Source organism: Biomphalaria glabrata, chromosome 5 (genome assembly GCF_947242115.1).
Source record: "Biomphalaria glabrata chromosome 5, xgBioGlab47.1, whole genome shotgun sequence".
NCBI classification, from domain to species: Eukaryota; Metazoa; Mollusca; class Gastropoda; family Planorbidae; genus Biomphalaria; species Biomphalaria glabrata.
The window spans coordinates 45,051,979-45,074,897 of NC_074715.1; the positions used below are offsets into that span (position 1 = coordinate 45,051,979).

A 22,919-nucleotide genomic window follows, 5' to 3' on the forward strand; every position below is an offset into this window, starting at 1 on the left:
CAGCAAGCGTTTTTTCAAAGATGGATTATAGTAAGCACTAAGGTCTCTTGAAACAAGAAATATGATTTCAAAGCAAGAAATAATTTTAGTATTCTATTAATTAAGTAGTAATGTCTTTTCACCGCAGCATAAGATGTGATCTTTCCATAGCCATAAATGGTGTTATATTTTGCATCGACATATTTGCAGAATTCTTTTAAAGACTCCACTCAAATTGTAGGAGCAGAAGTAATAATACATTTTCACACATATTCTTCTTTTTTTTTTTTTGTAGAAAATCTGCAGCAGTTTCTTTATCGTGTTGTGTAGGCCTAATGCACAGCACAGCTAGCAGTTTCTGCCAAAACCGACAGAATCTTGCAATCTTTTAAAAAAGTTTTCTTTGTCTTCGCTTTTTTTGTTCTTCACAATTAGTTCTTGCATTGCCTACACACACACACACACAAAATACAACTTTCACTATTATTCCATGTTTTTGTAAACCATTTACATTATATTGGCAAATAATTTCAGCATTTTCTCCTGGAAGTGATTTCTAAAACTATAACTAGATCTAAGGCATAAAGAAGCCCATAAGGGAAAACAATTTCACATCTTTGTGTTTCAAAGCGTCTGTGATCGCAGTCATGAACTGGACACCCCTAACATGCGTCTTTAAAATGCTCATTACAAAAAGGGACCACTGTGACTTTGGGGGTCATACATTTTTTTAAAGCTATTTCAATGTGCAGTCAATTGATCTAGAACTGTGATTAAGGAGAACAGATATGCAAAAGTACCTTCTGTGGCTGTAAACTTTTTTCACATGTCTCAATGCTGGAGAAGTACTTAGAAGTATACAGAAGCTTCCAAGATTGTTGACATACTTCTGTACATGTGCATAAATATACTCCTTAATCAAGCATGTGTAATTATATTTTATTTCATAAAAGCAAACAAACACAAACTATAGGTTGAGAACTTTATTTCCAGACTATTAAAAATTTATGCAAATAAAAATAGTATGACATTACGTCAATATTTAATAACAAATATATGTGCAATATTGTTTTGGTTAAGACCAGAGCAAAAAAAAAATATCACAGTGAGATGTTAATAAAAACTGATCATTGAAAACATTTTCAAATCCATAAGAAAAAAACAACAGAAGGAAGCAAATCTACTTCACAAGAAAAAAAAAAAAGGTAAATCCACTTGATAGTGCAACATAATAATTTTTATAGCTTTGTAATCCACACAGTAAACATAGAATTAAAAAAAAATGTTTCTTTTGGTCAAACATATCAAACCAAATATAAAGTACAGACATATAAAAATATATGTATACAAATATATAATTATAAAGATAGTAATACTGTTAAAATTTTTGATAGTCACAGCTAACATGCTGTGCAAAGTAAGAACAAAATCTATAATTACTTTTAAAATAGATATTTAAGATAAAATGTCTTTGAAATGAAGATAATCCCAGACAGAAAAAAAATATATTACGAGAAGCACAATTAAAAAAAAACAAACAAACACAATTCTGTCTAGAACAACAATAACAAAAAAGGGAAAATATTATCAATATACATCTTCAGCTGAGTGGCATACATTTCAGACTATTATCATAAAGGTCTCAAGTTTAAACCCTGCTCATGTCATCCTTTGCAGGTCTGCAAGACCTATGGGGCTAAGACAAAATAAACTTTATTTCTGCAAGAGCTCTGGGCTAAGACAAAATAAATTTCATTTCTGCAAGAGTTCTGGGGCTAAGACAAAATAAACATTTCTGAAGAAACAATTTAAATTGATAAACATATGATAGCATATTCCTTACTTCTCAGAAGTTCCTTCATAATGGTATTATTTTAACCTATACATTTTGGAAAGCTAGAGAAACCAGCCACTGAAATACAGATAAAAGGATTTGGAGATTGATATTTTCATTTTGTTCAAACTGAAACTTATGTATAAGAAAAATGTCTTTTTATAAAAATAATTTTTTTTTTAATCATGGTATTTGTTTTTAAATGGGTAAATATGTTGACACAGACAGATTCTAAATGCTATATAAGACTGATTACTGTTGATTACTACTTCAACGGTGAACAGAATAATGTAACATATTTCAAAGGTGTTGTAATAACTAACGCTTTCTTTAATGACTGAGGTATATCACTGAACCTCGATGTTTTTTGTGCAACAAAGTTACTATTAAAAAAATTTAGCCTACAAAAAAAATTTGCTGTAAATCAATGTATAAAAAAATATTTGTGTTGAAAATAAAAGTCATTTTTAAGCAAGGATGGCTGACTTCATTCTCTCAATCCCAGTCAGGGTTAAATTGTGCTCAATTTGTGAAGTTGCTGGTGGGTTTAGTTTCTGACGCACGCCAAGGCATTGATTGTCAAGGCGCAGAGACTGAGTTTTCAGTGCGATATCATCATTCAAACGATGCAAAGTCTTTTGCAAACCATCCAGTGCATGTCTGAAATAGATTTCCAAACATATATTTTCAGTTTTTGTCACATTTTACATCAACTTACTTAAATAATTAAAAAGAGCTGGTATAGTATTATTTTTTTTTGTCTACAAAATTTATAAAACATTTAAAAAAATCAACAGTGATAATTGTTAATAGAATGTAATATTGAAGATAAATAACTATTGTAAGGTTTCACTATATGTGATATTGGCTAGAATATATGACAGACATTTAAAGGCAGGCAAATAAATTAATTCCTTTTCTCATCTCACATAATTGATACAACTCATGTTTTGTAACCCATGACTCTACAATCAACATAGGTTATAATATGAAGCATAATAAGAGTTACCATGCAAACTTTGAGAGAATATTTATAGCACATAATAAAACATGGATTACAGAATTTTTTCACAGCTTCACAAACATACTTGTGTAGGAAGAAATTTTTAAATGAATAGTAGTCAAACTTGATAGTTGTTACATTACAAAAAAAACAACAACAAATGAATTAGAGCTAGGGCTTCAGAAAATATTTTCACTGTAAGAAAAACATGTAAGTACAGAAAAAAAAACAAGAAAATGATGTGAGGTTCCACTTACAACTCTTAAGTGAGAAAAAAAACAAAAAAATAAAAAACATGAACAAAAAAAAAAAAAAAAAAAAGGTTCCAGTCATTTAATAAACATTGACAGTGGGCCTAACAGGGCCACAGTAGACCCAAAGCTTAAAGAACTCCTCACTTGCAAAATGAGATTCTTAAAAGAATGGCTTATAAAATCAGATTTAGCTATTGAATAATGATAATAAGACTACAGCTGTCGATTCCACTTAAATTACCAAATCGATGGCACAACAAAGAATACAGTGAGTTGGCCATTAAGGAAGATTGTCTCAAAACCAACTGGCCATCATAGCATAGTTTAGGGCATCAAGTATTCAGGCTCACAATGAAATGGAGTCTGTATATATAGTGGATCAAGAGAGTAAAAAGTAACATTTAATATAAAAGTCTTTCATTTCCAAAAATGTAGCTAGATCATTAGTGCTACTTCCACATAGTAAAGTACATCAGAGTACTAGTATTCAACTTACTGAGATTGCTTGAGTTTCTCCTCCAAAGCTTGTTTGCTGGCATACAGTTGTTTGACTTCATCAACAAGACCATACTGGGCAGCATCTCGACACAGCTCAACATTAGGGCGGTATGTCCGGTTTTCCAGCCTTGTTTCTGCCTTTTTAGTAGGTCGAATTTTGTTTCTGATGGCTTCTTCGATTCCTCTTATATCATTCTCAAGTTCAGCAATTTCCTCTTCAGTCTTAATAATAGAAAGATATAAGAATTAACAATGAAAATAAACATTTTTTAAAGACAAGAAATAAAAAATCTTCTAAAAATATATACCAATGAAATATTTCAATGTCTTTATTCAAATCAATTTCTTTAAAAACAACTTTTATAAAATAAAAACATACATTCTTTTTTTGCCATTCAAGCTCATCCTTGGCACGTTCAAACTCATGAATCCTCTTTCTGAAAGCATACTCAGTTGCCTGCTTTTGTGCTTCTAGATCATTGGCTGTTTGTTGGAGAGTGTGATGTATTTGTTCTCTGAGTCTATTGGCAGATTTCATTTCAGCATCAGCTCTTTCTTTGTTGTATCTGCTGAAGTCTTCCCACTGTTGTGGAGTAGTGCTCCTATATGAAATAAATGTTTTCTAATAGATTTCAATGCATTAACATTTTTATAAGAAGAAAAATTAATCCAATTTGGCCAGTGCAAAATTGTAAACCATATAATAAAAAGAAAGTTTAGAACCTCAAAAGTTTCTCCATAAAAATATATGATTCAACTTTATTGTTTAGCCATTAAAAAATAGGTGTGGTGAGTGAGTGGTACTTTTAATTTCAAGATTTTTAGGGCAAATGTGAGTTTAGCCAGCAAACATAACGACCAACCCCTTTACTTTTCTCAAATAATGTCAGGAGCACCTTTAAAATCCTGAAATTAAAAATCCCAGTTTATAAGCTATCCCGACAAGATCAACGTCTAATCTTTCGACTCAGGACAGGACACAACAGAATGAGACAACATATGTACTGGAAGCTCAAAATTGAAACATCTGTACATGTGGAGTGTCACCAGAGAATGCTGACCATGTCCTTCAAAACTGTTCTCTTTACCATGAGGCCCGTACAAGACACTGGCCCCAAAACAGCCCAAATGAAAGAGCTCCCTGATTTGGAAATCACTGCGCAGTTCATCTCATATATTGGTCTAGTCATCTGAACGCTCCAAAATAAAAATGAGAATGAGGAAGAAGAACAAAAAAATCCCAGTCTTCACAGAGATTTGAACCCAGTACTCCTCAGTTAAAAAAAACAAGTGCTTGGCCACCAAGCGCCCCCCCCCCCCCCCCAATATTAATATGAATGAAAAAAATGTTCATAATGATTTCACCTTACCCTTTCGGTACACGCAATGGATCAGGCTTATAGCTTATGTTGGGTGATCTGTCAGACAAATTATATTGATCAATATCAATGCCTAGGGCTATATTTTTGTCTTGTAGATCAGCTTGCACTTGTTGCCGTGCTTCCTGCAGCAGACATAGTTGTTCAAAGGAATCAGAGATCCTTTGTTGGAGAGTCTTTTTGATTCCATCAATCACTTCTGCTTCCTGTTAGTTTCCATTTTGATAAAAAAAAAATGTTCTATTACACATGTATGATACAAACTAATTTGTATCCTATCATTAATCTATTAATAGCAGACAAATTCTTAGCCAGTTTTGTTATATTATTAAGCCTGATAAGGAAGAGACTGGATAAATTCTCTATTTGTTGACAGAATTAAATGTACCAGTAATTTTAGCATGACAAATTAATCTTATTCTGTAAGTAAATATGTGATTACTAAAATACATTGTAATAAATAATTTTAGTAAACCTAAAGCCTTGATTATCTAATCAAGTTAACCAAAAAAGGTGACCTTACTCAATGCAACAACTGGCAGGGAATCATGTTATTGTCAACCCTCAGCAAGGTCTAAACTAGAATAATACTGGAATGCCTAAAAGATGCCCTAAACAAAACACAAAAACCAGGCTGGATTCCGGAAGGAAAAATACACTGACCACATTGTTACACTGCGCATTATCATAGAACAATTTATTGAGTGGCAATCTTCTCTGTACATGACCTTTGTGGATTTTGAGAAAGCCTTTGACAGTATTGATCTGAAGACTGATGAATCACTATGGAATTCCAACAAAATTTACCAACATCATTAAATAATGAATACAATGACTCATCATGTCAAGTAATAGACAATGGTAAGCTGAACAACTCATTTCAAGTAAAAACAGGAGTAAGACAGGGATGTATGCTTTTGCCCTTGATATTTTTGCTGGTGATTGATTGGGTCATGAGACAGTCTTAGATAAGAAAAGTGGCATACAATGAACACAACAATTAATCTTATTCTGTATGTAAATATGTGATTACTTAAATACTTTGTAACACTTTTTTTTTAAAAGTCAGCTACTAACATTTTTAAAACAAAAAATAGAAGTAAACCTAAAACCTCACTTTGTGCAGTTGATTTTCTGGCTCATCCTGAACAACATCTATATTTCTACGACCTTCTCGTAGAGTAAGACACTCAATGTTGACATCAGTAGGTAGGTTTTTGGCTTCTAGAGCTTGCTCAGTCAATTCTTTTGCTTCGGAAAGATCTGCAATTTCTTGATCTAGCTGTCCCAATGTCCTTTCTAGAATTTCCTTCCATTTTCTAATGTGATCAACTCTGTCAGCTAGTCTAACATCATTAGAATATTGATCCCACTTGGTCTGAACATCTGTTTCATTACGCAAGAAACGTGATTCTTGACGCACCTGGACGAGTTTATTAAAATATTTATTTTAAAAAATATCATAAAAGGTTGTAAAATAAGAAAGTGTTTTGCATGGAAAACATATGATCATATTAATAATGGTAAATATCTTACAATATATGTTATTGTTTGACACACAATGGATTATGCAAGCAGCAAGCATAACTAATTAAACAGTAGGCTAATATTCAATAGACAATTTAATGTAATAAAAATATTTTTGATGTGACTATCCAAACCCAGCAAATTTTCTTCAACAAAATAAAATTATTTTTCAAATAAATATTGCTGCTTTATTTTTGCATAGGTTTATAATTTTCAAGAACAGCATCATAAATAATTTTAAGAGCCCTAGACATGGAATACAGTCAATTATGAATAAAGGTGAATTCCAATAAAAATCTATATCAATTTTGGAAGTTTCTATTGAATACTTTGGTTATGTAAATTTTATTTTTGTTATCATGTTATAAAAGTTTATAATCAAAATTATTTTCTTGGTATGTTTTTTTTTACTAGATGACAGTTGTTAATTTTATTTTAAGGCCTTTAAATTGATCTTGATAATGTTATCTTTTAGTCTCTTTTGCTTTTAATGATGAAATATTTCATGATAGCGCTTCTACGTGGTTCCTAGGTCGATCATCTAAATTGCAAACATTACAACCATACAATTACTAGTTGACAAAGCATTTTTGGCAGGGGGGGGGGATTTGAATAAATATTGTATAGTGTCTATATAAATAGATGTTGTGTGGTATGTGCGCTGGATTGCCATTTGGTCATCTCGATGATCCCAAGTTCATGCCCTGCCTGCTGCCATCCTGCAGGAGGTTTGGACTATAGGAAGTACATTATTTCCAACTCTCAAGGTACATCAGAAACATCTAATAAATGTAGCATGAGATGAAAGAAAAATAACATTTTAGTGTCTAGGCATACACACTTGATGAGATGCAGATCTCTGTCGTTCAGCATTTGTTGACTGAGCATACACTTCTGTAAACCAGTCAGTTGGCTGATGTCTTACTATTTGTCTGACTTCTGTTGCCATTTTTCTACATGAAAAAGCAATCGTTAATTTAATGGAAAAAATATATAATAAAATAATTGTAATATATATTTAAAATATGTACATATGCTACTAGTACATACTATGACATACTAACACAATGTGTTTTAGAACAGAGCATATTATACTTATTTATCATTAAACACTAAATTCAAAATACTTAAATTGATTTTGTATATAATACTAAAGTACTGTTACTCCACAGTAGTCAAGAATTTTAGGGTAGATGTTCACAACATTTAGATCTAGAGACTAGATGTCTAGATCTAAATTATTAGCAACTAATTTAAATTAACTTAATGAGCTTAACTAGTAACTATATATAGATCTAGTTGATTATTTGTTTAATTTAAATGTAGATAACTTAAATTGGTCTTAGATCTAAATTATATCATGATCTATGCATTAAATGAGTCCAGATCTAGATATCTAGATAGTAATCTAGTCATTCTAGATCCAGAATTCTAAATTGGTAAATATCAAGAGAGATCATTAATGTCTTATTTTACAGAGATTCAAGGCATCATACAAGTGAAAGAAAACATTTTAAGAGTTGATTCATATAGAATATTATACTAGAATATGGACTTAGATTTTAGATCTAGAAATTAGTACTCTTGTTGTACTTTTACTACTATTCTTAGTATCTTTATAATTATTAATTTGCCATCACTGCCATCAACAAGCATTGGCATTAGTAATTTTATTGGAGACTTATGAGATAAGAAGATAAGAGATCTAGAATCTAGATTGCCAGATTATGAATCAGGCAGATGTTTCATATTACCTTTTTTATGTCTGTGAGTTATGGGTCTATCATAGTCTATGACTGACACTATGACTATGAGATTTAGATGATAATCATGATCGACTGATATCATAATCAGATAATCATGATAGATAATCATGAATCATGATAAATCATGATAATCTAACAATAGGCGGCAATACAATTGCCAATAGGAATAGCCTTGAATAGGCTTATTTACTATTTTATAAGTTTATCTTTAATCAGTAACTTGAGAAGTTGAGTAACTAGGTCTATCAGTGTCACTCTATACTCTATGCTCTATTGGCTATATCATCTATGAGTCTATCAGTCACATCAGTGTCTTTATCTAGATTAGATTCTAGAACATTCTAGATATATATAATTTAAGAAAATCTAGGAATATGAATTTTAATTAAAATATGACTATACTAAACAGTAAAGTCACATTTTAGTTTCATTTAGGTCTACTTTAGTACTTACAATTTAATTCTATTCCAACAGAGATCAAGAAAAATTGACCCGACCTGCAGATCGAAGGGTATCGTTGCTACCTAAACAGCATTACGGTCAATAAATTAAAGACGTATTTTCATTGGCCAAACTATATCTTGTAATCCAATCATAATCGCGTTAAGAAAGTGATTGTACATTTGTTGTCATGGATCGCTCATTCTAGTTCCGGTTCTTCCATCAGCCAAGGAATAAAATAAAAAAAAGTTACCAAAAATTTTTTGTCAAAAAGATCCTAAAGTTCTATAATAGACTATAGATCTAGATCTATCTATCTATCTATCTATATATATATATATATATATAAATATCCTACTTCTATGCTTTAATCTAAAATGAATAGAACAATGGCTGACAATTTGAAACTAAAAAATGAAGTCGAATCATGGTCGAATGTAGATCGATCTTGCGCATTTATTATTTTTTTGTTACACATTTTTTTAAAACACCGAATAAGTTGAAAATTATATCAAGAAAAGCAAACGAGTAATGCAAAACTGTAATAGTCATATCCGCTCGGGGACGAAGCTATCGGGCATATCGGTGCATATAAGGAAGCCGCATGTACTTCATATATGTCTAACTCTCTAAGTCTAGGTTCCATGGTGATCGACTTCTCCCCCCCCCCTGTGATATATGCAGCTCCTCGTGAACGGATTTTTAAAAGCCCCCAAGCCGAAAAAGGTCGGGCATCACTGATCTAGAGACTAGATTTATTACATGTAGGCCTACCGGTATAGGCCTATAATGAGATGCCAACTTTTCGAGGCGTTTTCATTTCCATGCTTTTATTACCATTTTTTTTTATTTTGATCACCTCATGAGCATAGCTGTGCGCCCTGTTTTAAAGTTTTATCGGGGTTCTTATGCTAGATCTTATGAGATATCGTTGATTTGGATGGCTGCCTGGTCGTGCGGTTTGCGCGCTGGACTGTCGTTCGGATTTATCAAGGGTTCAAACCCTGCCCGCTCCCATGCCCCGTCGTCTGCGGGAGGTTTGGACTAGGAAGTAAACTATCTTCAACTCTGAAGGAACATCCGAAACATGTAAAACATTTTACAAATAAAACATTTGTAAGCAACTTATTCAATGCAAAATACAGCACCATGAATGGCGTCACTAGGAATTAATTTGCCATCATTTGGTGGCCCTTGGGGCTTGACCTCTCAGGGGGCCCCTGCATTTTGCATAATATTTAATGTAAAAAAACAAAACAATTTCGAACACTCATTTGGGTGCCCCCCTCCAGTGGGAACCCAGGGGGATTTTCCAATTCTCCCTTCCCCACCCTAGCTACGCCACTTACTTGTACCGATTCATAAACTTGAAATAAATCCCATAGATGTATCCCCCTCCCCCTTTATTTCTATCAAAACTTCGTTTAAACAGAACATTTCTTTTCCATATTCTAGGACAAATTCTGACAAGTGTTCCATCTTTCCTATCACCATTAGTGCATGGATTGAGTGAATCAGCCAGGAAAACCAATAGAGTTTAAGTCTCTATTTAACATGCACGATTAGGCGTAGGACGTAGCCTAATTATCAGTAGGCCACTAGCGGATCCAGACCTTTGGATGTGGGGGGAGGGGGGGCGATTTTTTCCAAACCCTAACGCCCAGTAAACCCTAACCCTAAACGTGCGTAAAGTTACTAAAGCATATATATACGAGAATTTTAAAAGCTGTGTTTCTCAACTTTCTGCGAAGAAAAAAAAACGTCGGGGAATGTTGTCATGTTGAGCCCTTTCTGTTGATATCTTGGGGGTCTAAGGGAGCGCTGTAAGCTTCCTCCCAGACGTCAAAAGCTTTTTTTTTTTTTTTCATTCTTCACTGCAGAAACGCATTCTCCAGACATTTACAGCTCATTATTTGTCAGTGGGGTTCGGGGCGATGCCAAGACGCCAAAAGCGTTTTTTTTTCATTCTTCACTGCAGAAATGCTCCTTTTTATAATTTCTGCTAATGATTGCATTTGGCATTAAAGAATAGGGGTGGGGCGACTCGATATAAGAATTTAATTTATAGCATATATAAATTATATTAGTGACAGATTTTTCTTTTAATTTTGTAATTTCTTAAGTATGATTCCAAAAAAAAAAAAAAGTATTGGTTTGTCCGATGGGCGGAAGGTGATTGCATGTATCGCCCTTCCACCGGGTACAACCCTTTTTCATTTTATATTTACTAATGATAAAAATTGAGATTAAAGTGTGTGTGCGACATAATATACAATGGGTTCACATATTAATACGTAGCTTATATTATATAGATATTCAACTTATTTTGTTCACAAACCATGATTTCTCCATAAAAATAGGACCCCCCCCCCGCAACTCAGAGGGCTATTCTGGCCATTAGTTCAGGTTTGGTTCCTTCATCTGAAACAATAGCTCATAGGTTGGCCTATTTAAAACTACTAACACTTGTCAGATTTTCGCCTCAAATACTGATTTCCCTTTTAAAGCCCTCTCGCCTATTTGCCATAATTTATTCGTTTCTTCGGCATTGATTTGCATGGGGCCTACCATATGCCGCATTGCTGCGGAAGTCTTGTGTATGCGTATCACCAAGTCAGCTAATTCTTCTTCTGTTCTTCCTCCAACGCTTACAGAACTTTCGTCGCTCTCAATAGCATCTACCATTATCCTTTTTTCTTATGCTTATAGAGATTCTGGATTACTTTTATTATGTTTACATTGTACTTTTCCATCGTCGGCCAGAGTGCTCCATGTCATACTCTGTCGAATGCTTTCTGAAAGTAATAATGACAAGAAAAAGAATCTGTAGATGTTGAAGGTATTTCTCGCAGAGTATCCTGGGGTTTAGAATTAGTTATGTTGTGTTGAGACCTTGCTTAAAAGTAGAGTTAGCCAGATCAACCGACATATTCATATCAAATATAAAATACCGTGAAAATGGGTTAACCTGTTAAAAAGTTTCTTTCTTCAATAGAGCTACAGATAGGTACTTTTTGTCTATTTTAGGGCCCTCTGTCTGTGGGATGGACAATAAACATACACTATGGTCTCCGTCATGGTCTAAGGAACAACTATGCCACGTATTATCAAGATTAGTCAAACGTTTATTATTCGGGACAGACATACACACGCCACTTTCTGCTTTATATTATAGGGGAGAGATAGCTCTCTTCGTGTGATATGCATTCTGCACTATCATGTCAGTGGTCCAAGCTTTGAACCCCGCGGGAGATTTGAGATAGGATGTAAATATCTTCAATTTTGATGGAAAATCCGAAACATGACCTCTTATTGGGTAACATTTTAACAAGCTACAACTCATTCTTTAGAGCGGCTGCCTTTTAAATGTGCTATACAGAAAACGTCCTCGAACTTTTCAATTTACAAAGAAACCTTTGTTTCATATACCTTGTAACTACAATAGCGTACAACTATCTACTAGCGTATAGTAAGGTTTGTTGAGCAAGTTAAGCGGAATATTATCTAAATGACATTTAAAGAGCAACATTATACCAGCACAATGACCTTTAGTCCTCCCAGAGTCCCGCGCCTGTCAAGTCAAATGTGTTGTTGGTGCTAGCAGTTTGGCTGTTTCTGTACTCACCCCACACTCGACATAACAGTAAATGTTTCAATGAGTTTTGTTTTGAATTGTATCCATGATTCTAATAATATATCTAGTTTAAATTAAAAGGTATCTTTATACGTTTTTGTTTTAGATGTTATGGCTTTGATGTTTTTTTTTCTCTCTTATCACTGCGGGAAAAGCAGTTATCAAAAGGTGTAGCAGTATTTCTTGTTTCTCAGTAGTAATAAAGGGAGCCTCTGTTTCATAGGAGGAGAATTAATGGCCTAAAGTTTCTTAATAAATATACAAAACTATGAAACAAAACAGGAATTTAAAACTCAAAAAATGTTCAATTAACAAAGATTGTATTAGTACCGGTATAATATACAAGAGACATTAGAAACAGGTATTACATGTATACAAGAGACATTAGAAGCAAGTATTACATGTATACATACAATTCTGCTGTTGTTTTTTTTTCATACTTCCAGAAATCCTACATTTTGACTCAACAGAAAATGAAATAAATTTAGATAAGTTCAAGCATAAGAAACGCACAACCCAAAAAAAAAAAAAAATCAAATCAAAAGACTAGAACTTCCAATTACGGAGACACAAAGAAAATATTCTACAAAACACACTCACAACTTTCTAAGGACAAACGGGTCATGCAAACAAGTTTTCATTAAAAAAACAAATAAAAAATATTTACACATTCATACCCACTTGTAAATCTATATTTTTATATTTATTTACAATTATAAACATGTTTATTTACTGAACACTGGCATTTTAACATTTCAAAAATGATTCTGAGTAAATAATTATTAGGAGCAGTCAAAAAACAAATTTACTATCCTAGCATGGGAAAAATTATTAGTAAAACTTGAGAACTTTTTTTGTTACAAACATCTTATCTTACACATCGAATGTTGTTTTGCTTTTTAACTTAAAAACTAAAAAAGTCATTTAAAATCCTTGTCATCCTATAAAAAATGTAATAGGGAAAACAAAAAATTACATTTCAGAATAAGGAACAACCTAGCATAACATATGACAGACAAGGGAAGACCTCAATTTTTGTTTCAACTGACAGGTTATCATATCATGGACAAAGTGATTTAAAATGTAAAGCCTGACAAAAGCAATGAGGATATCATGTTGTGTTTAAATAATATCATAAACTCAAGCCTTCTTTAAGTAGTAGAGGAAAAACAAACTGACCAACAATTGATGGTCTAAGTATTTATCCATTTCTTTTAACACATTAAGCAAAGACAGAATGACGTCAAGTCTTGAGACACCAACCTGCTTTCATATATCCCAGAATTCTTCAAACAAAAAAAAAAATTAACCCAATTTGTACTCAAACACATTATTCACAACCAATTACCTATGAAGACCACTGACGACAATGCCACCTATTGAAGACAATAATTAAGATTACAAAGTGCAGACACTTTAAAGAAAATATTGAACAGATGGTCATAGACCATCACTATTTGCTTCTTTGTGAAGTGTGAATCTGAGATTAGCTAGAGGTAGAGCTGAGATTACAGGTAGTCATACCTAAAACTAGCTAAATAGGTGGTCTTATGTAATGATGGTGTCTTTCAAAGATGCATACCATATCAAGATGCCAAAATAAGGGACCTAATAGCACTGAGAAGTAAAAAAAAGGTTTTCTAATTTGTGCAAGATTTGTTATAGTTTAAAACTACCAAGTATACTTTGAATAGTAGGAAAATAAATTAAGATTAGAAAAAACATAAGTATAGATAAATTAAAGACTTAGCTAACACCAAATACAACACATGTCAACACTCTACTGATGTAACAAGATTTATCAGGTGATCACATTATCAGTTTAATTTATCCAGAAATTAATTAGCTTACATGCATGGCAGTAAATTTAAAAAATAATATCATAAGATCTACAACCTACAATTTATTCATTGCAGGTATTATCAAACTGAGCACAATCCAGGTTGAGTTTAATGGCACACTCTTAACCAGTAATGCCCAATGATCCACATCAGCCAATGGGTCATTTAAATTTTTGACACTCATGTTGGGGCCATATCAACAAAAAATAAAAATAAAATTAATTGACAGCTTTTATGATAAAACTTGTTGCATGTTTGCTTTGACGTCCAATCATACTTTCCCACTTTTCTTCACACACAAATATTAAATGGTAAAGCACCACTTGCGTTGATACCAGAATGATGCCCTGGGTTGCACATACAAGGCTAGCTCAAGACAGCAACAGACATTTCAAAAAATTAAAAATACGGTAACAAAAGATTCATGTGGCCTAAAAATTAAAACATATTTTTTTTTTACAAGAATTTTTTTTTTTTAATGAATATTAGAATAGCAAAGAATGAAGAAAGAGTCAGTGCCTTATCATAGAGACAGATACCTTTTTTTTTGGTGTGAGGTAGCCTACAATTTTGTCTGATGTTTGGGCGGCTAGATAATACCATGTCACAGGTTGTATTTTGGGCATCACTGCTCTAGACCAGTAACAATGACCTATCAATAGACAAGCTAAGACTAGGGAAAAGTGGCTGTGTCCATAAGGTCCTGTGTAAAGCATGTGAGATGAAGATGGGAATGCAACTGCATAGAAACCAAAATGATTGTGATAACAGCCACTGGACAAGAACAGTCACATGACAATATGAAAAAGATATATCTTGAGTATTGGCAAGTTACAAGATTTGGGCTATTACTAAGAATGCGGATGCTACATATACAAAAAGATGAGACATACTATTTAAATAATATTAACGACCATGTTAAAAATGACCTTGACTAGTACTTATACATTTATATAAAATATAACACAAACATACACAAGTTTAGATTATATTATTTTATAATTAAAGACACTTGGTAGGGAATGTTATTTATTGCCCTATATAGATATTATTTGAAGCATTCTTTCTTTAATTAACAGATACCTACAGTTCAGTTTTTATAACTTGTTTTTTTTTAAACAGATATTATATTTCATTTTCCCCCAATTAAAGTTGTCACTTAGAGATTAAAGACAAATTTTAAAAATTGCAGATGAATGAAAACACAACTGCCTGCAAACATTGATCTTTAACAAAAAAAAAACAACAACCAACAACATGTGTACTGGTATTATCATATTCACTAAATGTAGACCTTAATACATTTTTAAGGCACAAGCATGTCATTTTTATGAAAGGTTTCACAAACCCATTAAACACATAAATCCAGCATGAAATCTTTGGAAGAGTAAATAATAGTTGGGAAAAAAAATGTGTCCATTTTCAAAGAGGCCTAATATTAATAAATAATTAGGTTACCACTAAAATAAATTAAATGTTAACTGTTTGACTGTGTACTCACCTTGTATTTCAGACAATACCCAAGCAATAATATAATCATTTTGTACTGTATAAAAACAAATACCTTATAGAATGACAAAACATGTTTTCTCCTAATATACCGTATATAAAGAAGCTACAATGTCAGGTTTTCTACATGTAGTTTTCGTTCATATAAATATTTTTTTTTTGATTTAATCTAAAGAATTTAAGTATTAACTATCTTTTCATTGAGAAAAACAACTTTTAACAACATTGATCTCAAAACTTGTACAAGATGTGAGATACTTGTCATTAAAATTAAAAAATTAACTAAACAATTGAGGAATATCACAGTATCCAGAATCTAAAACTCTCTAGTGTACCTAGTACTAAAACGTATTGCAGGTAAAGGTGAACACATTAAAGGGGTCAAGCAAGCTAAATTCAAGCAATACCTAATTAGAAATGACAATCTTCCAAGTAACACATTTATTTTCTTCCTTTTAAAGCACAAATTGGAAGACTTTCCATTAATATCTACTCAACTTGGCCAAGCAGTGAGTTCATAGATACAAACATATATACAGTTTTAACATTTCCTAGAAAACCACAAAGAAAAGTCATTATGCTATTTAACTGAATCTGTTAACTCCACAGAGTATTTTGTAAATACACTTGAATTTAATAAAGAAATCAAGCAAACATCTTTTAATTTATATTAAAATGATTTCATATATACATATATATATATATATTGGCACATCTGAATATAAATAGTGTTTAAATTAATTTGTACACATAGATATTTACAAAAAAAAAAAAAAAAACAGTTAATGGCTGTGACAGGTCACTAGTATCGGTAATAGAAAGAAAATAACTTTGGAAGAGGAGGAGCTACAACAGATATTACAATTTATACATCTTTGAAGGATCATCTTTTATTTAAAGATGAAGTAAGCCAACCCATAATCAACACCTAAAATCTAAAGATATTTGATTTATTATGATATGAACTCGTACAATCTAAAAATTGTAAATAGCACTATCTATCTTGTTCTATTTATAGTATGGTAATTATAATTATTAGTTAGGACTACTACAATCTACCACACCATCAGCCTCGTAAGCCAGCACAGCAATGTCCTATTAAAAATTATATTAAACCAGCTAACACCAATAGCAGATAAAATTATATCAGAAGAACAGGCAGGTTTTAGACAAGGTCACAGCACAACAGAACAAATTTTTAACCTCAGAAAACTGGTACTCTGTGAGAAACACCAAGAGAATCTTTTCCATGTCTTCATTGATTTCAAGAAAGCTTTCGACTGAGTATGGCATGGGGCACTCTTGAGTAACAATGGAAACGTACAATATAAATAAAAACATAATAAAATAATCAAAGTAATCCAGAACCTTAACAAGGAGGCCACTAGTGCGGTGTACTTAAACAATAACATTGGGGAATGGTTTGAAACCACAGTTGGAATAAGACAAGGCTGTCTACTCCCAACAACTCTTTTTTAATATATTCCTTGAAAGGATAATGGAGGATGCTCTCGATGGCTATGAAGGTACTGTAAGCATTAGAGGAAGAAAAATTACTTACTTACGCTTCGCTGATGACATAGATGACCTAGCAGGGACAGAAGAAGAAGTAGCTGAGGGCTTTAAAAGGGGCATCAGCATTGGAGGTAAAAAGCTGACAAGCGTCAGTAATTTTGAATACCTAGAAGCTATTGTCTCAGATGAGTGAACCAAACCTGAACTACTAGTCATAATTGCACAGTCCACAGCAGCACTTGCAATACTCAAAACAATATGGAAAGACAAAGGCATACAATGAGTCAGACTGATGCCCTCCCTGGTCATGGTCACATTTGTATATGCTTGCAAGTCTTGGATGCAGTCTGTAGGGCTAGAGAGGAGGATCCTAGAAAAAGAAGAGGCAGACAGGGAAAGTGATGGGACGACAACATAAAAGATGGGCGGGCCTGCCATTGATAGAGGCTCTTTCCAAGACAAAAGACATAGAGGAATGAAGATCCAACAGACTAAGGGATAGGTGAATGTAAATCATGATTATAACAATTGATCCACGCCACTATTTACAATCAAAGCATGTGGAAGATGTGAACCAGCAAAATAATTTAGTTTTGGGAAGAAAAAAAGGGGGCAATGGACAACCAAATCGACACATTTTATTACAGCTTAATACCAATTAATTTATCAGAAGGCTATTGAGAAAAATTGAAAAAAAAAAAAAACATTTTTTTTTTGATAGTGGAAAAGAAAAGGTAAAAAATAAATAAATTACATCAAAATTAATTTTTAAAAACCTGCTTAACAGAATATTCAGAGTCATATATTTAAACAATTAACAGCTATAGTTAACATAAATATAGCGTGATACAGAAACAAAGATTCTATTATTAAATATGTACAGGAACTCATGGACGAGTCTAGATAAAAAATAATGTCAAACTATGGCACAAAACTGGTTTAAATTTCAAAAAAAGAAAACTAATGACATAAATGTGTATCACTATTACTTCGAATTTCTTAGTTAAAAGATAATTACTAGAAATATCTTTCTATACAGTAAATAACCAAGCAATGTAATCCTCACCTATCACCTTGTAAACTACAACTTACACAGATAACAAAATTTATTATATTCTTGTTTATACATAAATTAAAATATGTTTACATATTTACAAAGCACAACACATAACTTCTTACAGAATTCTGACTTTGTATGACTAGAATAAAAGTTATGTCTTATACAAGTGAGGTCATTTGTTAATAAGTCAATTAAAACAGATTACAAGAAGGTTAATGCCAACTTATGTATCAATACACCACTGCAATCTAGGTAAATGTTAAATTCAACCATTTCCAAGCGATTTCTAGATCTTTTGGAATAACCATGATGTTTTATGCGATTTTGTCCAATGCCAAATGCCTTAGAAGAGCCAAAGCATTAAATTTGAGCTTCCGTTTTGTAGGCATCTGAAATACAAATATTTATAACTGACTGAGCAAAATAAAAAAAAAATATTTAAAAAAAAAACAACTTTAATTTTTAAATGTTATACCAAAACTCAACTTGTGCTCTAAAAATAAATTACAAACAACCAATTAAACGATATGAAAATGAATTTGAATTAATGCTTTAAAATAATAAGATTTATGTAACACACAGATATCTGAGGTGAGAATTATTCACAATAAATACTAGCCAATTTAGCCAGATGTGAAAGAATAAACTGCTAGAAGAGAAAAAGTGGGAATTCTGTTCTAAAAAGGTCTAGTTTAAATATATAAAAGGCTTGTCTTCGAGTCTGAAGATTAATGAAGGAGTAGAAGGAGTGCAGCAGCTGTAGCCTAGAAATATGTTATATGGACAATGTAGAAGAATAAAGGGAGCATTCATACATATCTACTAGCCTATTGCATGGTGTTGGACAGATTCCATTCACCACAACCACTGGAATTTTAACAATAGAAAGGCATATCTTTATTTCCAGAAAAGGCAGAGTGAATTTGAAACCTTTGACAGTTTTGTGGCTGACCTCAAACTCAAGGCAAATTCTTGTGAATTTGAATCACTAAAAGATTTATTGGTTTAAGACAGAATAGTAGGCGGTATTAAATTGCAGAATGCTAATAATTTCTTAATGTAATTTTTAAACAAATGTACTCATCCATTTGCAAATATTTTGTGACTTAAGCATAAAATACAATTGTAAACTTACTTTGAAGAAAGGTTTCCACCAAAAAAATCTGAAGATATCTCAATTCCAGCTTGATATCAAACTGTGATTGCAAGAAGCAGCTGCATCCAAGGTCATAGTCAACAGAGCAGATTGCTGCTCATTCTCTACGCCATGTACAACAAAAACATAACGATAGTTGCACGCACTTAAACCACTTGGACTTAAGACAAACCTACTGCTGCTTACTGGCTTCACACTCAGCCTTGATAAAACAACTCCTACATAAGCATCCTCATTGGCGAAAGGTGGCACATACTGACTTTCAACTACCAACTGTTTAACAATGTCTAATGATAAAATATAGCCCATGCCACTGGCATATGGAGGATAATACTCAGATGGATACTCCTTATAACTAACAGACCATCTTTTAGTGTCTCCTCGAATAACTTTCAATTTTTCAGGGTCTACAAGAACACTACCAGCATACAAACCACTTGTGTGTTCATTGTAATGAAGAAGAAAGTCATGTACTAATCCAGCATTGACAAAACAGTCATCATCTGTTTTTATAATATATGAGCTTGGACAATAATTAGCACTCCAGTTAAATCCATGAATCACCTTCAAAGTCAAGTTACGGTAAGAATCTATATAGTTACCAATGAGTATATCTTTGTGAATTTCCTTTTCTTTAATAATTTGTGCATTCTCTTCTTTATTTTCCGTTTTTCCTATTAAAAAGATGCAATGCCAAGCATGGTCTGCAACAGCAGGAAATTTTGTAGGGTCGCACCAACTTTTTCTTAAAGAATCCCGCCTTTCACTATTCTCTGCTGCGGATGTTACAAGAATACGAAAGACCATTTGCCATTTACACTGTGGTAAAGAATCAATGTCTTGGTAAAGTGTACTTGAATTCCAGAAAGTTTTATTTCTGGATAAAGAATCTGGGGTTTCTGTAGAAAGTTTAGCCATTGCACCCATATGACCATTTTTTAATGAAAATCGCCCTTGAAGCTTGATTTTTTTGTTAAAATGAGACACACTAATAGAAGGATAAAGTGTCTTATCGACATATGCTAACAAGATAGTGTAAACTGCAAGAAATGATAAAAGGATAAAAATGCAAGACCAGATGCTTATTTTAATGACAGCCTTAGTTGAAGCTGCCGAAAGTCCAGGCTTTCTCTTCTTAAGCACATTGAGGCTCACAAAAACACTTGAAGGTGGATATTTTGGTTGAAGTCCAAGGCACCTTAGAATATGTTTTAGCTTTAAATTCATGTTGGTTTTATGTCCTAGAAGGAAAAAAAAAGCATCCTAGATTAAAGGTCTAAATAAATTATTTAATGACAAGCAATACAAATGTTTTACAACTATATCATTCACTATATCATTAAAAACAAATTATAATCTATTCCTTTTTTCATGTCACTAAACAAGTGATTTTATCCAATATTATGCACATATTTCTAGAAGTCAAGATGTGATTTCTAAATAGGAAAGTTGATCTAATACACTAGATTTACAAGTATAGCCCCTTCTAGAGCTATATCTTAAAATGATCTTGAATATTCTTGAATCTGGTCCATCTAACATGTCATTACACTCAACAGTCACATTGATGAATGTGGGTCATTGAGTTTGATTGAAGTTATTGAACATGTAAATGAAAAAAAAACTAAAAGCAAGAATCACAATTAAGTTTTTACTTATATCTACTAGATTATAGACCCTGTAACTGTATAATTTGACTATTATTTTAACATTTAGATCTAGATTCTAGATCTATAAAATATCTCAAACATCTTTAACTTGCATTAGAGAATTGAATGGGCTGCCTGAATCGGCCATGAAAACCAACAATTTGGCAGAATTATGGTCATAGATTAGATCTAGATTTCACTATATATATATATATTGACACATAGAAGATCTATATATAAAGTCTATATACATGAAATGCACAGGACGTAATTATCTTCTTTTTTGAAGTAACAGTAATCTGTAAAATAGATCTATATATATGACTCTGAGTGTTTCTCCAGTACTGGTGACAAATAGGTATTGGTTCACTAAAAAGTCTACTATAATCATCAATGGTGTCCCAGTGATGCACCTGAAATGCAAAAGTGTGTACCCTCTTTTGCCAGCACTGCTGAGGAAATGTACTACTCCAATTCATTTTCTATTGATAAATTTTAAAAGTACAATGGCTGAAGAAGTGAATACACTTAAAATTAAAATGTTAAAATGAAACCAAAAACTTCCACTTTAATTTTTGGCTCAATGTGACACTTTTTGATACCAGTACTGGAGAAAAACTCGTATATAAAAAGAAAAATAAGATTTTTAAGATATTATATATAGACTCTAGATCTATCTATCTATCTCTATACTAGTACTACTAGTTACCTAGTACTAGTCTTCAGAACTAAAGTGAATCCAGTATAGAGACTAGTACTACTAGTGAATCCAGTATAGCTCAGTATAGTCTATGTCTATATTTATATCTAGAAATCTAGATTGTCTAGAACTGGAGAGAGGAGTCTATAGTGTCTATCATCTATACTATATTTAACTATAGATTATAGATCTATCTATATTCTATATATATATACTACTATAGTTATAGAGTATATTACATAGTCTATATCTATAATAATTTATTGTCAAGCTAATTTTGTTTGTTTCAATGCTTATTTATAACTATTAATAAACTATATTTATATAGATCTAGACTCTAGATCTAGAGATTAGAGTTCTAAAGATCTATCTATCTATCTGTATTATTATTATGAATAGGATTATAAATAAATACTAATGACTAATGAGTAAATAATCATTGTCATTATAATTATATATTATTATTATTATAGATCTAATTAAATCTATAATAAAATAATGTCATAATGATAATGTTGTCTAAGTTTAGATCTAAACTCTAGAGATTTAGAATTTAGCTAGATCTAATTAATCTAGATTTAGAATTTAGAGTTTAGAGTCTAGATTCTAAGTTAAGTCTAAGGCGACTAAGGTCACTATTGACTAAATTAGTAAATATCTAGACTAGATCTAGATATCTAGTCTAGTAGATACTAAGATTATAAGATACTTTTATAGTCGTATAGACTTAAATGACTACATACTAATTATCCCTCCTACCTAATACAATTATTTTATTATTACAATACTTGAATCTTGAATATTCAATAATTATAGATCTAATATTGATACTTACAATGTAATGTTACATTATTATCATGATTATTTTAAATTATTATCCATAGAATGATAAAGAATGAAAGGCGGCATAGGCAGCTTATTAAATTTTAATTAATAATTATAATCAGCATTCTTGATTACACAAAGGATAAGGTTACAAAAAAAATGCATGTCATTACATAACATGTCATTGTGACTATCAAAAAATCATTGTTACACGCTACACTGTAGCACTACACTGCAGTCTACTAGAGGGCATAACAAGCACGACATGGCTTTTACAACACATCGCCGATGTAAAGGAAGTCTCTTTTTTTGGGGACTCGAGAAGGGGTTCACAGGAAGTAGATCTAGT

The 22,919-nt window shown here is 32.1% G+C and overlaps 2 protein-coding genes across 5 annotated transcripts; both read right to left on the reverse strand.

The window, feature by feature from the left end:
- Positions 1–2,020: 2,020 nt before the first annotated feature.
- LOC106060766 (tektin-2-like) lies at positions 2,021–8,850 on the reverse strand. Its single transcript, XM_013218767.2, has 7 exons — positions 8,694–8,850; positions 7,316–7,427; positions 6,065–6,370; positions 4,939–5,153; positions 3,948–4,170; positions 3,567–3,790; positions 2,021–2,473 (listed from the first exon to the last, which is right to left on the reverse strand). The coding sequence occupies exons 2-7, from the start codon at positions 7,421–7,423 to the stop codon at positions 2,281–2,283; spliced, it is 1,269 nt and encodes a 422-aa protein (XP_013074221.1). The 5' UTR covers positions 7,424–7,427; positions 8,694–8,850; the 3' UTR covers positions 2,021–2,280.
- Positions 8,851–12,618: 3,768 nt separating this feature from the next.
- On the reverse strand, positions 12,619–22,883 carry LOC106060718 (beta-1,3-galactosyltransferase 5-like). Of its 4 annotated transcripts, none has more exons than XM_013218714.2 (3): positions 22,782–22,883; positions 19,376–20,637; positions 12,619–18,629 (listed from the first exon to the last, which is right to left on the reverse strand). In XM_013218714.2, exon 2 carries the CDS (start codon positions 20,621–20,623, stop codon positions 19,415–19,417), a length of 1,209 nt encoding a protein of 402 aa, XP_013074168.1. In that variant the 5' UTR covers positions 20,624–20,637; positions 22,782–22,883; the 3' UTR covers positions 12,619–18,629; positions 19,376–19,414. The 4 variants fall into 4 exon arrangements, with proteins under 4 accessions (XP_013074168.1, XP_055885113.1, XP_055885112.1 ...); XM_056029138.1 differs by having other exon boundaries at positions 22,744–22,883; XM_056029137.1 differs by having other exon boundaries at positions 22,581–22,883.
- Between the last annotated feature and the right edge of the window lie 36 nt (positions 22,884–22,919).

What these genes read in the sequence shown, in the direction of transcription:
- LOC106060766 (XM_013218767.2), bottom strand. Translation starts at nt 7,423, where the DNA reads ATGGCAACAGAAGTCAGACAAATAGTAAGACATCAGCCAACTGACTGG. An exon ending in CAGAAAATCAACTGCACAAA is followed by an intron (nt 5,154 to 6,064) that starts GTGAGGTTTTAG and finishes GGAAACTAACAG; the next exon opens with GAAGCAGAAGTGATTGATGG. An exon ending in CCATTGCGTGTACCGAAAGG is followed by an intron (nt 4,171 to 4,938) that starts GTAAGGTGAAAT and finishes TATTTCATATAG; the next exon opens with GAGCACTACTCCACAACAGT.
- LOC106060718 (XM_013218714.2), bottom strand. Translation starts at nt 20,623, where the DNA reads ATGAATTTAAAGCTAAAACATATTCTAAGGTGCCTTGGACTTCAACCA.